This window comes from Notothenia rossii (genome assembly GCF_949606895.1).
Source record: "Notothenia rossii genome assembly, chromosome: 2".
Classification (NCBI taxonomy): domain Eukaryota; kingdom Metazoa; phylum Chordata; class Actinopteri; order Perciformes; family Nototheniidae; genus Notothenia; species Notothenia rossii.
Genome location: NC_136904.1, coordinates 79373755 through 79393529, shown reverse-complemented (window position 1 = coordinate 79393529; position 19775 = coordinate 79373755). Strand labels below are relative to the sequence as shown.

Genomic DNA, 19775 nt, shown 5'->3' with positions numbered 1-19775 from the left:
CATAAGTATGAAACAGGTAGCTTGTCTTTAAGCTTATGACAAGTTTCAAGGTTTAAAAAAAGAAAAAAGTATTTTAGACTAAATTGAGCTTAATGAAAGTTTAATGGTGGTTCCCCAGGAAGAAATGTAGAAGACAAGCACTTCCATTTCATTTGTTTAAGTTAAGAGAACAAAAATAGTTTGGAAATGATCCCATAGTAATGTAATGAGATGACGGCTACGATACATCCTTGACTGTTTTATAACATCCTTGCAGCAGCAACAGGCTAAAGTATGTACAGATGCTGTGAGGAAGGACATGAGTCAGTTTGGAAAAGAAAGCCTCTTAGTTTTAATCCGTTTAGAGATGAGCGTTCACTCAATTGTTATACAAAAAATACATTAACAAAAACATTAATATATCTTCCACGGCTGACATTGCTTAAACATTTCAAAATAAAAAACACGAGGGTACAGCTCGATTCATGACAACTGCTGACAACTAAAATACATTTACTGGTCATGTACGATAGAAACAGAAGTGTGATTATCACCTTAAGAAGATCTATTCTGAAATCAATCATCAAATATTTCCTGTCTGTGTGGGAGGTGGAGGGGCTTGACAGCAACATTTAGTAGCGTCCTGTGAAGTAAAACAGAGTCTTTAGACAAAATGTAACCCTTTATATTAGCCAATAAAAGAGTAGATTATTGTGGAAATGACTCACGGGGAGAATAAGAGCGCGATCGGGACCGAGTCTTGTAATTCCCTCTGTAGTACGGGGACGGAGATCGCCTTCTGGAACCAGACAAAATAAAGACTTTTTGTATTTCCTATTTTTCAGCTTCAGATAAAATACAACAAATTGGGAAAACATTTAATAATCTGGAGGATTTATGCTAAAGGATTAATAGTCACCTGTATGAGCGTTGGTGGTCCCTGTCGTCATAGCGATCATAGCCACCTCGGTCGGATCCACGGTCGTATCCTCGGTCGGATCCACGGTCGTATCCTCGGTCGGATCCGCGGTCATGTCCGCGGTCATAGTCACGTGAATTGCGCCGAGGAGCGCTTGGACCGCTTGGACCACTTCCACTGCTGCTTCCCCCCCCTCCGCTGCACACAGGAAAGTTCAACGATGAGACAATTACATTTCCTGCAATTCCCTCTCAATTTGAAAGATTATCCTGGGGATATAGCAGTGAGAGCTTAGTTCAAATGTGTCAGGTCTGTATAGTCTGTGGTTAACGCTTGTGTTCTCTCAGCAGCACCATACAGCCATTTTTGTGGAAACAAAACTTTACCTTACTGAGGTCATGAGGTAAATCATTGCTTTTAAAAACAGGAAACAAAAACAGTATAGGCCCAATCCCAAACCACGCCCTACACACTACACCTCCGTGACGGAGTGAACTCCGTGGAGAGACACTCGCAACTCAACGAGGCTCCCTCCTGTCAGATGGAGGGAGTAAATACAGCAAAAAAAGACAAAAAATAAAAATTAATAAAGCTCTTTTAGTTTTAAACCTGATGATTATAAGCTTCTTAGTTTTTGCAACAATCTGTAAATATACAAAACGTTATAATAAAATGCACACATTTACCTTTTTCTAGACTAAACACAGGTATGATCCTAAGTTTAAAAAACATGAGGTTATCATGAGTAGGGATGGGTACCGAGCCCCGGTATTAAACGGGCCCCGGGCTGAATTATTAAAGACCGTGTTACCGCTAAGCTCCGACGTTAACTGTCTTTTTATCGGTACAGGAGTAATGTAAAAAATATATGTATTATTGCTACACAAACATTATATTGCAGTTTTAGTGTCGCAAACTCCGTCTCTAATAGGCAAAAAGTGTGCAAAATGCGTCTTTAGTATTTTCGATCTTTCTAATCCAGGCGAGAGATCTCTCTCTCCCCCGCCTGCTTGCGAGGGGGCGGGGCAGTTTACACACGCAGCTGCTACATGCAGCAACACACACACGGAGGAGATGGCAGAGAGAACGCACTCCGAGGTGTGGTTAAACTTTACCCGTCTCGATGTGGATAATGCTCGTTACCAAAAGTGCAATAAGAGTTTAGCATGTGAGGGCGGTAACACGAGCAATTTGTCTAAACATTTAGCAAAAGTGCACCACATTCAGACGGAGGAATGCACCGGGTTCGACTGTCTTTCTAGCAGCTCTTTAGCCCCCCCATCCACGAGGAACGTCTCCGCGTCAGGTGGTATGTATGCTAGCAGCAACACAAATAGTTAACTAAATTATAAAAACATAGATTAATGATTAGAGCTAACTGAGTTATTTATTTTGTTAAAGTTTCGGCTATTCTGTTTACAGTTCTGTCATCAAATTATTTAATACGATTTGTTAAAACATTGTTGTTTCTTTTGATGTGAAATACTACGTATTTAATTTAAATAAAAAGCGATATTAGTTTTGTTCACAGTTTGTTTAGTTAGTTAACCTTGTTTTTTTCTCCAAAATAACCGATAAGAGTACCATTAAAAGACCGGACCGATAAGCGGTATCGATAAAAGTAGTAGTACCGTTAAAACCTTAACGATACCCACCCCTAATCATGAGGTTGTTAACATCGCAATTTTTTCAGTGGATGTTTACTGGAACTACTTGTAAACAGCGTGTTTCCTGACGGACACACACAGCGTTGACTCCGGTCAGGTAGAGACCGGTCTCAAGCAGGTCTCAAGTCAGCACCGCTGCAGACTCGCTGTTTGAGGGCTTGATAGCCCACTCCCCCTCCACACCGCTCCACACTCGTTGGTTTGGAACAGCACTTAATGTGGCGGACCCTCCGTGCGAATGCGCAAACGGAGAGGTAGTGTGTTGGGGTAGGGTGTAGGGCGTGGTTTGGGATTGGGCCATAATGTGGTGGTTGCAAGGGCTCTATTCTATGTTTAATATTTAACTTTGATGTATTTATAAAGACCATTTAATTTGTGAACCATGATCACTACTACATCTAGAAGTACTTTCCAGCTGAATTGGACACTTTGATTAAAGATCATAAAAGTCACCTGGGCTGAATTGGTTCCCTACTGATGGCACAAAAGTATCCACCTTTTTTCACGTTGTAATAATAATGCTGGTGACTAAAAGAAGTTTGGCACTCCAATGCAGAGAGCCTTTTGCTGGGGGACACCGGAAGACTTGATGCCCATGTTCTCAGTAAATTGAAAAACATTTTCAAACGTATACATACACTTAGGGTTCAAAATAAAGGTTTATAAATTAACATATAACACTAAAATAAAACAATAATATTACACATCCCTGAAACTGGCCCTTCCGCTGTACTTCAACCTCCAGACTGGGAAGATATCTGAACTAACATCTCTTTTAACCGCCTTTGCTTTCTCACTGTCTCCATCCCCACCAACTCATAAAGCTGGCAATGTCCTTGATCTCATATTCTCAAGGAACTGCACTACGTCTAACATCTCTGTAAACCCGCTCCACACATCCGATCACTTCTTCATTTCATTCTCTCTACCCCTTTCCAAACATAACAAACTAATCTCTTCTAACTTTGCACTTGTCCGCCGTAACCTCCGTTCCCTCTCCCCCTCTACCTTTGCCTCATCGGTGCTCTCAGCCCTCCCTTCCTCTGACTCGTTCCAACTTCTGCCTCCAAACTCTGCTGCAGAAACTCTCCACTCTACTCTTTCATCCTTTCTGGACTCTCTCTGTCCTCTCACATCTCTGCAGGCTCGTCAGTCCCCTCCTGTTCCCTGGCTAAATGACGCACTGCGTGCTAAAAGAACCATCCTTCGGGCAGAAGAGTGGAAACGGTGGAAATCCAAACACCATGATGACCTCCTAACCTATCAGGCTCTCCTCTCCTCTTTCTCTGCTTCCATCTCTCAGGCAAAAAGCACTTTCTTTCAAGATAAGATCCAGTCTTCCTATCCCAATCCCAAAAAACTATTTTCCATCTTCTCCACCCTCTTGAACCCCCCCAAAGCCCCTTCCCCCTCGTCCCTTCTGTCAAGCGACTTTGTTAACCACTTTGAAAAAAAGGTTGATGATATTCGCTCTTCTTTTTCTGACTCACCGCTGGGTCACCAGACCCTCCCTTTACCCACACACTAACCTCCCCCCTCCCTCCAAGTGAGGTTCTTACCCTCATTACTTCTGCCCGTCCTACCACCTGTCCTCTGGACCCTATCCCCTCAAACCTCCTTCAGACTATCGTTCCTGATATTCTACCATTTCTCACCCATTTCATCAACACTTCTCTAACTTCTGGTCACTTTACAAACACTCTCAAGGAGGCAAGAGTAAACCCTCTCCTAAAGTAACCCACTCTCAACCCGTCTGATGTTATAAACTACAGGCCTGTCTCTCTCCTCCCGTTCCTGTCTAAAACAATTGAACGCGCTGTCTTTAAACAACTCTCCTGTTATCTCCATCAGAACAACCTTCTGGATCCGCACCAGTCTGGTTTCAAGGCTGGTCACTCAAAAGAAACTGCTCTCCTTGCTGTCACTGAGGAACTGCTCATGGCTAAAGCAGCATCCCTCTCCTCTGTCATCATCCTTCTGGACCTGTCTGCTGCATTCGACACGGTGAATCATCAGATCCTCCTTCGCACTCTCCAAAAACTTGGAGTTTCAGGCTCTGCACTTTCCCTCCACACCTCATACCTCAAAGACCGCACCTACAGGGTAACTTGGAGAGGGTCCAAGTCTGACCCTTGTCAATTAACTACAGGGGTCCCTCAGGGCTCTGTTCTTGGTCCCCTCCTCTTCTCCTTGTACACAAACTTGCTCGGATCTGTCATTAGCCCGCATGGTTTTTCATACCACTGCTACGCTGACGACACCCAATTAATTCTGTCCTTTCCCCGCTCAGAGACCCAGGTCATCGCACGCATCTCTGCTTGTCTAGCAGACATCTCTCGGTGGATGTCTGCTCACCACCTCAAGCTCAACCTTGACAAGACTGAACTGCTTTTCCTTCCGGGAAAAGATTGTCCCACTCTTGACCTAACAATCAACATCGGCACCTCTATTGTTTCCCCGACTCAGACTGCAAGGAATCTGGGTGTGACCCTAGATAACAACCTGTCCTTCACTGCAAACATTGCTGCAACAACCCGCTGCTGCAGATACACACTTTACAACATGAGGAGGATACGTCCCCAGCTGTCGCAGAAAGCAACGCAGGTTCTGGTCCAGGCTCTCGTCATCTCACGCCTAAACTACTGCAACTCCCGCCTGGCTGGTCGAACTGCATGTGCCATCCGACCTCTGCAGCTCATCATCTGGTCTTCAACCTTCCTAAATTCTCCCACACCACGCCGCTCCCTTCACTGGCTTGCGGTAACTGCTAGAATCCACTTCAAGACACTGGTACTTGCGTACCACGCTGCGAATGGATCTGGCCCTTCCTACATCCAGGACATTGTTAAACTGTACACCCCAGCACGTGCACTTTGCTCTGCATCGGCCAAACAGCTCGCTGCACCCGCACTGCGAGGGGGACCCAAGTTCCCATCAGCAAAAACACGTGGGTTTTGCTTTCCTGGCTCCAAAATGGCAGAATGAGCTCCCCATTGAAATCAGGACAGCAGATAGCTCACACATTTTCCGGCGCAGACTGAAAACCCATCTCTTTCGACTCCACTTCGAGCGATAGAATTATTAACAAAGCACTTATATACTAAAGGACTGGCTTATCTAAGGCCAGTTGAGTAGCACTTGAAATGTTTTAGCTCTATGAAACCTGATGTACTTATATATATGATTCTCTTTTCTTCAAGTTTGTATTTTGTTGGTCGAACGCACTTATTATATATATATATATATATATATTTGCCTCTCAGTGTGTTACATAAGAAATGATAAGCATACATAATTAACTCCAATAGAATACATACAAATCAAAGACTTGAGACAAACTTAGTATGTTTCCTTACTATGTGGGCCGGCCCATGTAGATTCCAGGGGTCGGGGTGTGCGGTCTCTTTGTGATGGAGAAGTCCACCCTGATCCTACGACCATCCAGCTCCATGCCATTGGCTCGCTCCTTTGCCTGACGGTGAACAAACATTGCATCACTGTTTTGGACCCAGAAAGTATTTCAGGGTTTAGGAGGGTCTTTTCAAACTCCTGCTCTTTTACCTCTTTCGCGTCAACAGAGTTCTCAAAGTAGACGAAAGCAAAGCCCCTGGAGCGCCTTGACTGCTGGTCGCACACAATAGAGACATCCGCCAGGGGGCCGTACTTAGAGAAGACGTCCCTCAGATCCCTCTCTGTGGTGTACAAACTCAGGCCAAACACTCCCACGCAGCCGTTTGGATCTGGATTAGCCTGCAATTTTAGAGATATTACAGTTGTGAAGAGTCTTTCATACTAAAAACCAAAGCTTTTGTTTTTTATTTTTCACAATTTAATTTCTTTATTCCGAGTATATTCAGACAGCATGCAGAAAGAACAAAAGCAAAACTAATCGACTTCTGAATAGGGCTGCAACCGACAATCATTTTCTTTGTCTTTTTTCTTCTTAAATGTATTGATTAGTTGTTCGGTAAATGAAATGTTAACCAAAATGCGATATGTGAATCAGTGTTTCCCAAAGCCCAAGATCACATTTAAGAAACTGGAGATAGAGATGACAGACTTTTATTTTCTTACAAATTCACTCAAACCAATTAAAAATATCAAAATAGTAGGAGATTCATTTAGTAGTCGACAACATAATGATTTATGTTAGCAGGTTCTTTTACAATAGGAAAAAAAGTCATATAACCTACTCACAAGAGCCTTTGAGTACTTACGCGGTTGCCGATGTGCCGGCGTCGATCAGACATCGGGGAGCGGCTGTGGCTCCTGCGCCGGCGCTCTCCGCTGTACGAGCGGCTGTGAGACCGGCGGCGATGGGACCTCGAGCGGGAGCGGGAGCGGCTATAGTGTCTCCTCGAGCCGCGGTGCGACCTGTAGACAGAAACACCATTTTATTGATTGAATATTTATGTACAACCAACTGCTCTAAATCGTCTCCAAAAGATAAACAAGAGGGAGTTTTGTAAAATAATAAATAAATAAGGATAACACAGACACTCACCCAGATTTCGACCTGGATCGAGAGAGAGATTTAGAGCGGGAGTGGCGGGAGCCATCTTTTGAGCGGGCAGGCGACAGAGCTGGGGAACGGCTTGCTGAATTCCTGGAGCCTCGTGGACTCACACTCCGGGATGAGAAGCGAGAATCCTGAAAAAACCAAACACACACACACAAAATACCTTCATTAGGATAAATGAGATGACAAAGTGACGTTTGCCTAATTAGTTTAATGTAAAAAGTACAAAAAATAACATAATTTAGGATTGTGGAATAGGAATGCAGGTATATATATATTATCGATGAATAATGTGATGTCAATAGGCTTACTTTTAAAAATACAATTAAAATGTCAATATTATGGAGAAACAAATGTTTCAGTTGTGTAACAATTGTAGTCATTTTAACTGTTCAAAGACAACAACATGCACGCATTTGACAAACAGACCAGAGATTTACTTAGCGCTTTGGCCTTATCCAGATTACTTCTTTAACTTCATTTCTGTAACTTCATTACTTCACATTATTCTTCTTTCTTCGATTGTTATACTTCTTCTGACTTCCCCCATCTCACACACTGCCCAAACTTCTTCCCCTTCACATGTTTAGCATGCATTGAACAATTCAGCTTCACACATCTGAGCAGCAAATTATTGAAAATAAAGAGCACTTCTTCCGCATTTTCTTCGTCCAATCTTAACCTTAATGAAAAAGAAAAGGATGAAGAATGACTTCAACTAAAACTGCAGGATCATTCAACTTTGAACATGCAATTAAAATATCATCACATGCTTCAAAATGTTTTAGACCACACAATACAAATATTTATGAATGTAAAGTCCTACAAATATTTCACATTCAGTGGTTCTCCGTTCACTGTTATGTCTTATTGGCCACTTGTAGTTAGAAGTATACAATCAATTGGGTTGTGTCTTGACCTTTTTGTTGGACGTGAAAAACAAAATAACATTGAACCCCAGTCTCCTATACATGTGTACGATAGCAAGAAAAAAGGTAGAGAATAAAATGAGTTGTACTGTAATTACTTATCATTTTTTACCTTTACATTTATTTTGCAACAACAAAATATGTTCCATAGAATAAAACCATTATTCAAAGTGGCCTCTAACGCATCACACTGTTTATAAAACCACTGAATGTCAAAGATTCCTATTAAAGTTTAAACTGTGTATTCATTAAGGGTTTAAAAAATGTTATCTTGGTTTAAGGTAAACCACACAAACTCCAATGCTTCTGCCACTCATTTGTATAACATCACTAGCACTCACAAGACAGACATGAAATCATAGGAGCCACATTCAGCAGAGTAAAACCAACAACTCAAACAGAATATACTAGGTGTGAATGTGAGTGAGTGCTAATGAAGGAGAAGACATTTTTCTAACCCATGTTAAACACGGATGCCTTCATTTCATCATCTGTTTGTGTTTAAAATATCGCTGTTGGCTAAAGTTCGCATGAACACTGCAGCCTGTGGCCTAGCTATCAATGTTAAGCTAACGGTAGCCAGCTAGCTATCTAAGTTAACAGGTATTAGCAGACTATTATTTAATGCAACGTTAATTTGGACGTGGCTTATTGTTTTATAGTTGAGTAATGTATAATAGCGAATAAAACAAGAACATTAAAAAGTCTATGTTTGACAAAATAGCTCATAATCCAGCCTAACATTTCGACTTGAGTTGAGCTTGCTAGCTAACGTTTGCCAACAGTCAACGTTACCTCTTTACAACATAGTTCTTTATATATTAACGCTAGCCTTCTTCAAACGTTACTCATACATACCCGCTCGCCGTAACCTTTGCCACTGTCGCTCATTTTAGTACCGCAATATCACAGTTGTTTATGCCGCTATGCTAACCAGCTAGCTACAAACCACCGTAATTTGTTTGTGGAGTGTGCTGCTGCAGGAGCGACTATAAGCCCCTCCCCCTGCGCGGCATTATTCCATGCGTTGGGCACATGACCACAAAAATAAGCAACTACATTCTTACATATTATATTAATTAATTATTAATAATGTAACCTTTTACGAGTAAGTTCCATATCCTACTGGGACCCGATGAAAAAAAGTGTCTTCCAATTTCATTTTTTTGTGATTTCCTACTTATTTAGGGTTAAAAAAACATCTTGCAATTTAGACTTTTTTAATTTAATTTGTAAATGTTACAATATGTCCACTGTAGAGGACGTCGGGACCATATTAGTTTGAAAAAGACAGCCAAAATGAACAGATAGACTATGTAACGTATTATGGTTATAGAGTGATATTAATACAATAATACATTCACCTTTATTTAAAACATGAATAAGTCATTGATCTGAACATTGCTGTTTATTTGGTCAATAAAAAACGACTTTGTTTTTTGGTGAATCTTTCCAGATCTTCAAAGACTTTGTAGTCAATATGTAGTGGGAAAAGTACCTCATTGACTCCAGTCGGCACGGGCTGGGTCATCTTGACTAGTTTTATGGATGTGGTCTCCATTTGACCATGCTCATAGAAACAAAGCTTGCATTCCTGAGGCAATTCTCATTTTTCATGGCTCCACTTAAAAATAAAAACAACATTAAGACATACATGCTACTCTTGGCCCACAGAGGGCCATGTCTTTCCTGCTCGTCCCTATCTGTCTCTCTGTCTGTATCTGTGCGCTCATGGAGCCTCCTGCATCTTTCCCCTCTTCTTCTTGACCCTCTTCTATCCCACGTGTGAAATCCTCATCTCTCTCATCATCTGAGAGCTCAAAATCCGAATCTCCCTTAACTATCTGGTACAGAAAATGTCTGCTTCAGTTCCGTCCCCTGCAACAATATTGAGTCATTAAGTCAATGAAGATGGTCCTGACGTCCACTAGAATGGACATTTATAAAAGGGCTGTTATTTGAAAACTTGAATTATTTAATTGCTTTCAGAACTAATTATATAGTTCCTCACATGTTAATAAACAAGAACATATATGATTTTCATGGTAAAAATTACAATTATTGAACAATATTTGACATATCCTCCTGCTTCTATAAAATGTTGTTTTTGGTATTCCAGCCATTTTGGATGAAAAGAAAGAGGAACTTCCCAGCATGCAATTTTAACCAATGACATATCACTGTTAATACCAGGATGTCCTCTGTACAGTACATCAGGGAATGATAGAGTAGCTCAAAAGAGTAAAAGGAGATGCATGTTAAACAAAATGTCCACTACAGTGAACATTTTCAATGGGCTGGGTCCCAGGAGGATATGTTCAATCAGACTCTGTCTTTCTAATAACATAGTAGACCAAACTAGGCTATTGAACAATGGCTATAGGCGAAAGTGTTGAGAGTGAAATGTAAGTTAAATAAAGGTTTAAGGGTTTTACAATCAAGCAACTGCAAAGAAGGTGTTAAAGAATTGTAATTGTGTGCAGTGGTCAGAAATGTTCACTGGAAATCTGAATAGAAAAGGGAGAAAAATACTTCTTAAAGATAAAGATGTGACAAATGAAGTGAAAAACAGTCTAATACTCAATACATTTTACATTTTCTTTATTTAAATTGAGCACGTTTGTGAATGAAGCAGAAATTGAACAATTGATTTGAAGATGTGATCTACTTGGCAGCAGTGCGTATGTTAAACTTACTACAGTGAGATGTCAGCTTTATTAGTGAAAAGCAGCTTTATATTTACTTTATGTATATCTCAAACTACTAGATTGTACTCAGAACTGACTTCGACACAATCTAAAAGCAGGAAGCTATCTAAAAGTAAATACTAAATTAGCATAATATTGTTTCCCATAAAATGTAGGCTACTTATGACCGGAGGTTACAATTAACCATTTTCCACAGAACTTGACACACACTCTGGATCCAGTTAGTTGACTCCTGTAGTGGGGAGTAGAGAGAAAACCAATCAATCAAAAGATAATTCAACATCATTAAAGGAGAGAAAGATATATACTTCCAGGCGAATGTTCAAATCAACCTACCACAGTTGTATAGGACATTTATTTTATGAAGATCTAGATTACTGGGTCCGTCTCGCTGGCCAATGGGAACATAAGGATCAGGTTTGGGGATGATTGTTGGTCCACCATCTTCAGAGAAGGCATATCTGGATAAAAGATACATGAAGCATATGGTATGGTGAAGCCCCAGCTAAACATGGAAAACCAATAATGATGTTGCCTGAAAGATCACTCACCTTCCATAATGCATGACAGAGTTGTAGTCATATGGACTGTTGAGATTGTTTGTTGCCTGTTTCCTGAAGTTATGAGCTTGGTCTGTCAAAACATAAAAGATACAAGGACACAAAACTCATAAGAAAAGGACTCAAAAGGTAAAGAAAGTGCTCTATGGATGCAATGACATAATGCGCCAACCTGCCATGATGTTTTTCCATACAATTGAGACATAGTGGTCTCGATCTGAGCGAGATTGCTCATGTACAAAACCAAGAGCATGCATGAACTCGTGGGCAGCGACTCCTGACCACATGCAGCCAGGAGTCTGCAGTGACAGGGTCTGGCTTCCTCCAGTCTGCCCCAGAAATGACCAGCAGCTTTGGGTACAAAACGGGAAATGACCATCTCAATGGAAAATCACCATATTATAATGAAATACACAGCACATTTCAAACCACATGTAGCAATCATGCTCACCCATATCTAGGCTGAATATCAAGGAAGCTGGCTTCCTGAGTACGTGGAACAAATTTAATACACGTTCCAGCAGTAATGTCTTGCATCCCAGTTTCTATGGTGATTCTGTCCATGTCCTCTGCCGAAAAAAAAGAAAAAAAAGAATTTGACAAAGATTTGAATTGTCAATGCCTTTACAATGTGTTTTTACGTTGGGGGATTCATACCATATATTGGAGAGAGCATGAAGGGAACATAAACAAATCCATCAACTGCTTTAGGCCACAGACAGGCATTGCCAGGGCAGGTTATGGCACTCCGGAAATACGAGCTGGCAATATCTCCATCTCTGAAGGACATTCCTCTGGGAAATCGCAACCCTAGTAATAAAAAAAAATGAATAAGTCCAGGGTATACAAAAATATGTTTGGTAGAATTTTAGAACTCAATTATGCCTTACTGCGATTGACTTCCAGGATTTGATCCATTGCGTTCATGTCATCATGATCATGGTCTGTAAATTCGTTTGAAATCCCACCTGAGTATGTCCTTCTCAACCTAATTTTTGCCTCATATAGTCCAGTAGAATTCTGTAATGAAAAGTTACATTATGTTTTCGAAGATCGATTAAAGTGGACCTACAGCCATAACATAATTGGTACTAACCTTAACAGGTAGAGTGTACGCCTGGCTCAGCAGGCCGAACAAGACACCCAGAAGGATCATGGTAGAATGCATTTTGTGTTTGAGCCTGGTGCACCAGGTTCAGTCTGCTGTTTTCTGATGCCAGAGCCTCTCCTCCACTGAGTCTTTATACCCACTTCTCCTCCAGAGCTCTGCACTGATTGGGCAGTTATTCCATGATGAAGCATGATTAAGACCCCTCATCATCCAGCGTGTGTAATTTACTCAAGTCCACTGCTGATCCGTAAGAGGTGCTCTTGATGCTGACCTTCACTGTGCCCCGTACTTAGTGCATGTAAGGTTCAGCACTTTTAGAAAGTAAGACTCTTTAAAGGTGCTACAACACAGCAGGAGAATAACTGTCCACCAAGTCCAACAGACCAGCAATTTGTGTCTGACTGTAATGGCAACCAGTGATTTTGCGATAAACCATCAGTTGATAACTGGCTTGACCACAATAATTTTGTCATGAAGGTAAATATATAAAAACTAACCCTTATCCTTCACCAAAGTGAATTTTATATATTTACCAAGGGGCCAATTTGAGGGGCAAAGACTGAGGAAAGTTTAGGACATTTTGCCTGTGATGCTTTAAGAACATTAGTTCTATAATATTTCGGGTTAAGGGTGCATTGTTTCAAGAATACATTAATGTGCTGTCATACCATAAATGAGTTCCTTGTATACCCTAGTTACTCTTTGCTCAGTGAGTTTTGCTTGCCGGTATCTTCAGGCACAATAGATTTAAAGGTCACCTATTATGCAAAATCCACTTTTGCATGTAATTTATACATGAACATGTGTCCCCTCTGTGTAAAGAGATTCTGAAAGTTTCAGGAAAAAAGATTCGCTCACTTTTGGTCCTGATCCATTTATATAAAAACCTGTCTGAAAATGAGCTGATCAGATTTTGGCCACTTTATGAAGTCATACCGATGTTTTGGCTTGTTTAACCTTTAGCCAATAACCTACCAAGGTAACACCCCCCACCTTATCACCTGAATCTCCCCCTAGAGCATCATTAGGCACTTTCACACCGGATTACTTTTCCCCGTACTTTTCCCTTTTAGTTCCGATAGTTCCTGGGATTTTGCGTTCACACCAACTTTTCAGTCCCTGCTAGAGAGCAGGTACTTTCCTGGGGAGAAAAAAGTTCAAATTTCTGATTGGCTGGGTGAATTGCAAACCACACCCCCTAAAACTCTGAAAAGTTTTGTGAAGCCGCCATTGTATTTGTTGGCATTAGCATTATTAGCATTAGCCCCGCACACCAACAGAGAGAGAATAACTTATGGCTACACACAAAAAAACATGGGAGCGGTGGAGTGATGAGGAGATGTCGGCGTTCTGGCGATTTACTCGGAAGACTTCTCCCCCAACTCCGGGGACTTCGGCTGGCAGTACACGCCGTGAAGTTGTTTGCGGCCTGCCAGTAAACCCAAAACAGAAGAAGAAGTAGTGACGTCAGCAAATTTATTTGCGTAATCTTCCCTCAGGGACTTATTCCGGTGTGAACGCGATCTGCTCTTAGTTCCATGGTGGAACCAAGTGCTGGGAATTAAGTACAGCAAAGTACTTGGTGTGAATGCGGCTATAGTGTTCTTTTTAACCAAATATCTCTCAGAGGAGCGTGGCACCGTAAGTAGCAGACAGAGAATCAGCACTTTTGAAACTGGGCTAAAACAGAGGGGTTTATGGGATGCTACAAATTGTAGCATCCCATAGCCTACAATACACGATCTGTTTATTATTTCGAGCCAAAAACTTCAGAAACATGTTTTGTATATATCCAAGACCTATAATATATTGATGAAAAAGAGTATAATAGGAGACCTTTAAGAATTATGTTGGGCAGTTGAATAACATTGAATCTTTTTTGTATATTGCTTGTGTGCTGATTACATTAAATACAACTTTATTTATTGTGTAATGTGATCACATGACCCATGCTTTAATTGGTCAATTTTTTTATTTTACTGCAGTACACATGCAAGCATGTCCAACGCAAGTAGGTTGACATTTCATTTTCTTGACAATTAAGTCATCTGTTATTGATTAATGAAATTACATATAGTGTATACATTTGGTTTTAAGGGCATTTACATGACTTCTTCTCACTTTTGTAACCCTTTTGAACATAAGAAACATGTCTTGTTTAAACAAATTGACTGCACGCATACAGAGGAAATGCAGATAAAAAGCTTCAATCAATCTTTATTGAAATTATTTTCTATGATTTGACATTAGATTTGTATATAAACTTTCAGCACATTCCTGTATCGCCTCAATTCAGTTTGGTCCTATTCATCCGTGATACCTGCCAAGAGACACAAAAAAAGTGATTGGAAATATCTGCCCATTTAGCAATATGTTTAATTACTAGGTTTGGTAAGGATGTTTGGTACTTACCACACTTATAAAGCTTGTTGATTTTCATCTTGTCAATGCGGCTGAGAGATGATGCCTGGCCCAGCTTTATGTCCTTGCTGTTCTGGTTGTTTTTAGGAATGATGGTTGGGGAGCCATCCTGAGAGTATGCAAACCTAAACATAGACATTTAACATCATAATTCATAAACACAAATTATAATATATTGAGTTATCTACATTTGATTATTACTTACATTCCAAAGTGCATGATTGAGCCATAGTCATAAGGTAAGTCCAGACTGTCAGTCTTGAATTTCTCAAAGTTCCTCAAACGATCTGTTGGAAATCGAAAAACAATATCTTACCATCATTTTATTTTGTTGTTGTTATGTAATAAGTGGAACGTCTATGTTTTGAAAAGGTTTATAGAAGTGCAATTAATTAAATATATGCTTTGATAAATCGTTTGTGGAGATTTCATTACTCAATGACACCGCCCTTCCCGCCCCTTTGAAATTACCCCTCCAAATGTTTGGCCACATGATGGTGACATAGTTGTCCCGGTCAAGGCGGGACTGCTCGTGCACAAAGCCCAGAGCATGCATGAATTCATGGGAGATCACTCCAACCCGGAGGCAGTCAGGGCTCTGAAGAGAAACAGTCTGTCTTCCACCACGCGAACCGAGGTAGGACCAACACCTGGATTAACACACACACAGCAATAAATATTAAACAACTTACAGTAAAGAAGTGAGTTTAGTGTTGTAACATACAGGAAGAAATACAAAACTAAATTGTAGTAAAAGTTTTAAAACGGGGCTTATAATTGCCAAATGTATTCAAACAATGATCGCAGGTTTAATAGTTTCCAAGCAAAGGTTCTCACCCAGTCTTTGGCTGGATTTCAACGTAGTCTCGCTGGTGAGTTCGAGGAACAAACCTCACACAGGTTCCTTTCTCTACGCCATCCATTCCTTTCTTTATCATCTTTGTCTCCATTTCAGCTGTGCATTTGTTTAAACAGAATGAACAGACAATTATTCAATCATCACATTCAAAGTCTATGTATTTAAGATGAAAATTACTGTAAAGTGTGGTAATCGTTAAGACTTAAAAAACTAAAATAGCATACAGTATTTAGGTGAAAGCGAATATGCAACGTAGACATGTCCATCCACTGACTTCGACCAGAGGCAGCTACGAGCAAAGCAAACTTTAGAGCGCCTTCCAGAAGAAACAGCAATGTCTCCCTCTCTGAGAGTGGTAGAGCCATCTATGAGACGGGAAGCTGAGACAGAAATCAATTAAAATTATATATTTTTTACACATGGCAAGATGAGGTTGTTTGTCGTGTTAACTACAAAACAATTCAAGTAAAGGGTTTTCAAATTACCTTGAAATTCATTAGCTTTTATGATTTCATCCATTGCTGTCCTATCATCGTCATCATGTTCTGAAAAATAATTTGCCTTCAGCTGGTGCATTATCACTGCTATAACATATTAACATTAGATCAAATCCAAATTGCACTTACCTTTATAGCCAACGGGGCCCCACTTTGGGCTGAACAAAAGTTTCTGCAAAAGAAAAACAGAAATTGTTGTTTGCAATTTTGTTGCAGTCTGTTAAATGTGTTACAACCCAGTCCCACTCCAATCCCCTGTATACTTACCTGAGCATGTATAGTCAAAAGACAGGTAGAAATCAGGCATAAGAGGATAATCTGCTCCATCTTTACCGGTCTGATAGGTCTTCACTGTTGCCATTCTACCTTCACAAACTCCTAGCTTTATAGGTGTTCCCAATCACTGTCCATAGATAATACCCATGATTATCTCAGGTAAATTACCAGGTTACTGTTATTTGTTTGTGAGCTAGTTTAATCCCAAAATTAGTTTGATTCTTTCACAAACAACAACTCCAACTGGGGGATAATGTAAGGTCTCACTGTGGGTAATAACAGCTTCACTTCAATGACTAGCTTTAAATGAAATGGTTAAATGTTTGGCACAGGTTTTTCGGCAATTTTTGGCTTTGGGTGTCTTAAAAACATACCAGGAGTGTTGATCTTCTATCTACTAAAAACTATGCTTAGCAACAGTTGTTACACTATGCTACTCTGCTAATATCACACGATTTACTCTCACAAATTCCAAATGTTAATAGCGTACACAAATAAAGATGTACACCTTCCTAAAATAGTGGTGGAAAAGAAAAAGCTACCGCCCGAACAGGGACTTGAACCCTGGACCCTCAGATTAAAAGTCTGATGCTCTACCGACTGAGCTATCCGGGCTCTGACACCAACACCGGAAGTGCTCTATTTAAAGCGGCGGAGGGGGTTCCAAAACCCTACACCACCCCTACAAACTATCACTCCTTTCGCGCGGAGGATCCACCAGCACATTTAGTGCTGTTCCAATCCAACAAGTGTGGAGGGGGAGCGGGCTATCATGCCCTCCGACAGCGAGTCCGCACCTGGTTTCACCACTGTCCGTCATGAAACGCGCTGTTTACAAAACGTTACTGCAAACATTTACATTGTAAAATGCGCAAAATAAGAGACATTTAAAATCATCATAAAGATGTTAACAACATCGTGGTTAACTCGTATTTTCTTTACTGAGGATCATATACCCGTGTCTTATAGTGTTGTATGTGTACAGGGACTGTACACTTACACCAAAGATTTTGAGAGTTTTATTTTTGTTATTTTTTGTCCAGGGGAGGCTGATTTCAAACCGTTTTTAAGGAATCCCCTGTTTCTGCTGGAGAGAGGGTAGTTCGTCCCAAAGCTTGCTATTTACACCCTCCACCCGAAAGAAGGGACCCTTGTTTAGCTTCAGGTGTGACAACCAACGGTGTTCACTTCGTCACGTAGTGGGAGTGTTTTGGAATTGGGCTTTTAATTCTGCTCTTACACATACCATGACCGCTTTTTCTAAACTTTCCCTTATGTCGCGAAATGGCAATTCAAGGGTAAATTGAAGCTAATGTTAGCTAGCTTAATTTCTTAAAGTTAGCATGGTCTGATGTCGTAGGCTACATCAAAATACGTTATACTAAAGTTGCACATCTCAAAGAATAATGGCATTATATAAAGAAACTGCTTTGACAACTTGCCTAAATGATAATGAGTCTTGACGTTGGATAAATAGTATGTTACCGTTGTAAGTGACTTCTCGTTGAATTGCAGGAGCGGCAGACCAGAGAGCTACAGCATGCCATCCAAGAAAACCAACGCAAGCTGGTGGATGTCCAGCAGAAAAGACTGCGTGCCGAGGAAGACATCATTCTCTGGTAGGCCTGACGTTACTTTTGACCAAGTATTTTACGTTAGTTTGTTGAAGTTGAAATTATTCTCCCAGGATTAAACCGTTTGTCTCCACCTGAGGCCTCCCTGTGACGTTGTACCATACGTCACTCAGCGTTTTTTCTCTCACTATTTTGATATGCCCATTTGTTTTGACCAAGTTAGCAACTACTTCACACAAGAAAACATTTCATCATCATGGTTATATTTTATTTAAAAATCCAATGCATTATAATTGAAACAGCAAGTGGTTTTCAGGAAAGTTAAGTCAAGGGCAAGTCCTTAACTTTACTTTATAAAGATGATTTGTGTTAATTGAGTGTAATATCTTTATTTTCCATCTTTGGTAATTATGCACTCATAGTATGCAATATGCATACCAAATGTAAAGACACAGCAACCTGTCAATTAAAGTTTTTTCACAGGAACATTTTTGACTCATTGTGGAAAAGGCAGAAGGGAAATAAACTGCTTAAATTAATAATAGCTTGGTTTGAGTAATTGTCCAAAAAGTGTGTTTTTTATCATAGCTATTCTATTACTGCTTTGACAGTGTCACAATGTCTGCCACGAACAAGGTGTATTCAATGTGTTTTTTAAGGAAAGGGACACTAATTTATTTGTACACAATCAACCTGAATTGCTCTTAAATGTCCATACCTGTTCCACAACAGCTTTTAGTTTTATTAAAGGACGAATAAACACTACATTACATACTACTATACATTATTGATTGTGTGTTGTTTATATTTGCTTAATGAGTCTTGTTCTGATTTGCAGTAAGACAGAAATGAAGAAAAGAGCGGCTTTGATGGTTGAAAGACATGAAGTTGTTGATGCATTGGTGACATTTGGTCATCTGCTGCGAGACGAAAAGCACCTTTCTGAACAACTGAATGGTCAAGCCTCTGCAGACAGGTAATGTGTTGTTCTATGAGCATAGGCAGAGCAACTTTGGATAAACCTAAATTGATGACCTATAACAGAATAATTTTACTCTATATTTATTATCTTTCCAAAATCAAAGGAATGATTTGCAGGAAAGGAGCGAGCGCATCACAAACAAGGCAAAAAGCCTCGCTACTGAAATCCTGGAGGTGAAAGAGCGTCTGGCAAAGGCAAAAGCTCGTAATATTGCTGGTAAGGGGAGCCTGGAGAGTGTCTACAATCTGGTTAACTTGTATTTGATAACAGTAGTTTATAATATTCTACCTTTCCTTTCCCACAGCACAAGCTTTGATTCAAACTCCAACCACCAGATCAAAGAGAAACCAAAGTAAATCCAAGTGAATCAAAATTATAATGTTTGCAGATTACAGGCCTATTTTAAAAAAATTGTTTTATTGCATTTGATATTTAGAATTGTTGTATATATTTGTTGTTGCACCTAATAAAGTCTCTGTTCAAATATCGTCTCACAAACGCTCCTATTTTTAATATATTTGTACCTTTTCCTCCTACCGTCAACATACTAAATTCAGCAGTAGAATATTTCAAAAATAAGAAGATTTATTAGTTTAAAACAAAAAGCAAGTGTTGGCTAGTGTATCAGAAACCCCCCAATAAATACAGACACAAATATACAAGTGAGTACAATACACAATGTAATCTATATATGTAATATCATTAATTATATCTTCTTAGTTGATTTATATTTTTGTATAAATAAATATGCAAAGCAACATTTAAAGGAGAAAC

General features: G+C 40.0%; 3 protein-coding genes across 6 annotated transcripts; 1 reads left to right on the top strand and 2 right to left on the bottom strand.

The window, feature by feature from the left end:
• Positions 1-307: 307 nt before the first annotated feature.
• On the bottom strand, positions 308-9019 carry tra2b (transformer 2 beta homolog). 4 transcript variants are annotated; one of them, XM_079662501.1, is made up of 8 exons: positions 8872-9019; positions 7070-7215; positions 6783-6939; positions 6127-6315; positions 5922-6037; positions 899-1096; positions 708-778; positions 308-622 (listed from the first exon to the last, which is right to left on the bottom strand). In XM_079662501.1, the coding sequence occupies exons 1-8, from the start codon at positions 8902-8904 to the stop codon at positions 612-614; spliced, it is 921 nt and encodes a 306-aa protein (XP_079518627.1). In that variant the 5' UTR covers positions 8905-9019; the 3' UTR covers positions 308-611. The 4 variants fall into 4 exon arrangements, with proteins under 4 accessions (XP_079518627.1, XP_079518625.1, XP_079518626.1 ...); XM_079662499.1 differs by having other exon boundaries at positions 7070-7766; positions 8872-9010; XM_079662500.1 differs by lacking the exon at positions 8872-9019 and having other exon boundaries at positions 708-775; positions 7070-8863.
• A 1691-nt stretch (positions 9020-10710) lies between these two features.
• LOC307029693 (uncharacterized protein) lies at positions 10711-16575 on the bottom strand. Its single transcript, XM_079665771.1, has 17 exons — positions 16437-16575; positions 16299-16341; positions 16158-16217; positions 15897-16052; positions 15651-15768; positions 15285-15463; positions 15019-15100; positions 14805-14938; positions 14514-14523; positions 12378-12462; positions 12172-12301; positions 11939-12091; positions 11733-11850; positions 11454-11632; positions 11273-11354; positions 11058-11182; positions 10711-10953 (listed from the first exon to the last, which is right to left on the bottom strand). Exons 1-17 carry the CDS (start codon positions 16494-16496, stop codon positions 10943-10945), a joined length of 1725 nt encoding a protein of 574 aa, XP_079521897.1. The 5' UTR covers positions 16497-16575; the 3' UTR covers positions 10711-10942.
• A 1034-nt stretch (positions 16576-17609) lies between these two features.
• Positions 17610-19495, top strand: LOC307028660 (uncharacterized protein). The gene is made up of 5 exons (XM_079663878.1): positions 17610-17743; positions 17961-18064; positions 18858-18995; positions 19105-19217; positions 19306-19495. The coding sequence occupies exons 1-5, from the start codon at positions 17693-17695 to the stop codon at positions 19365-19367; spliced, it is 468 nt and encodes a 155-aa protein (XP_079520004.1). The 5' UTR covers positions 17610-17692; the 3' UTR covers positions 19368-19495.
• Positions 19496-19775: the final 280 nt, after the last annotated feature.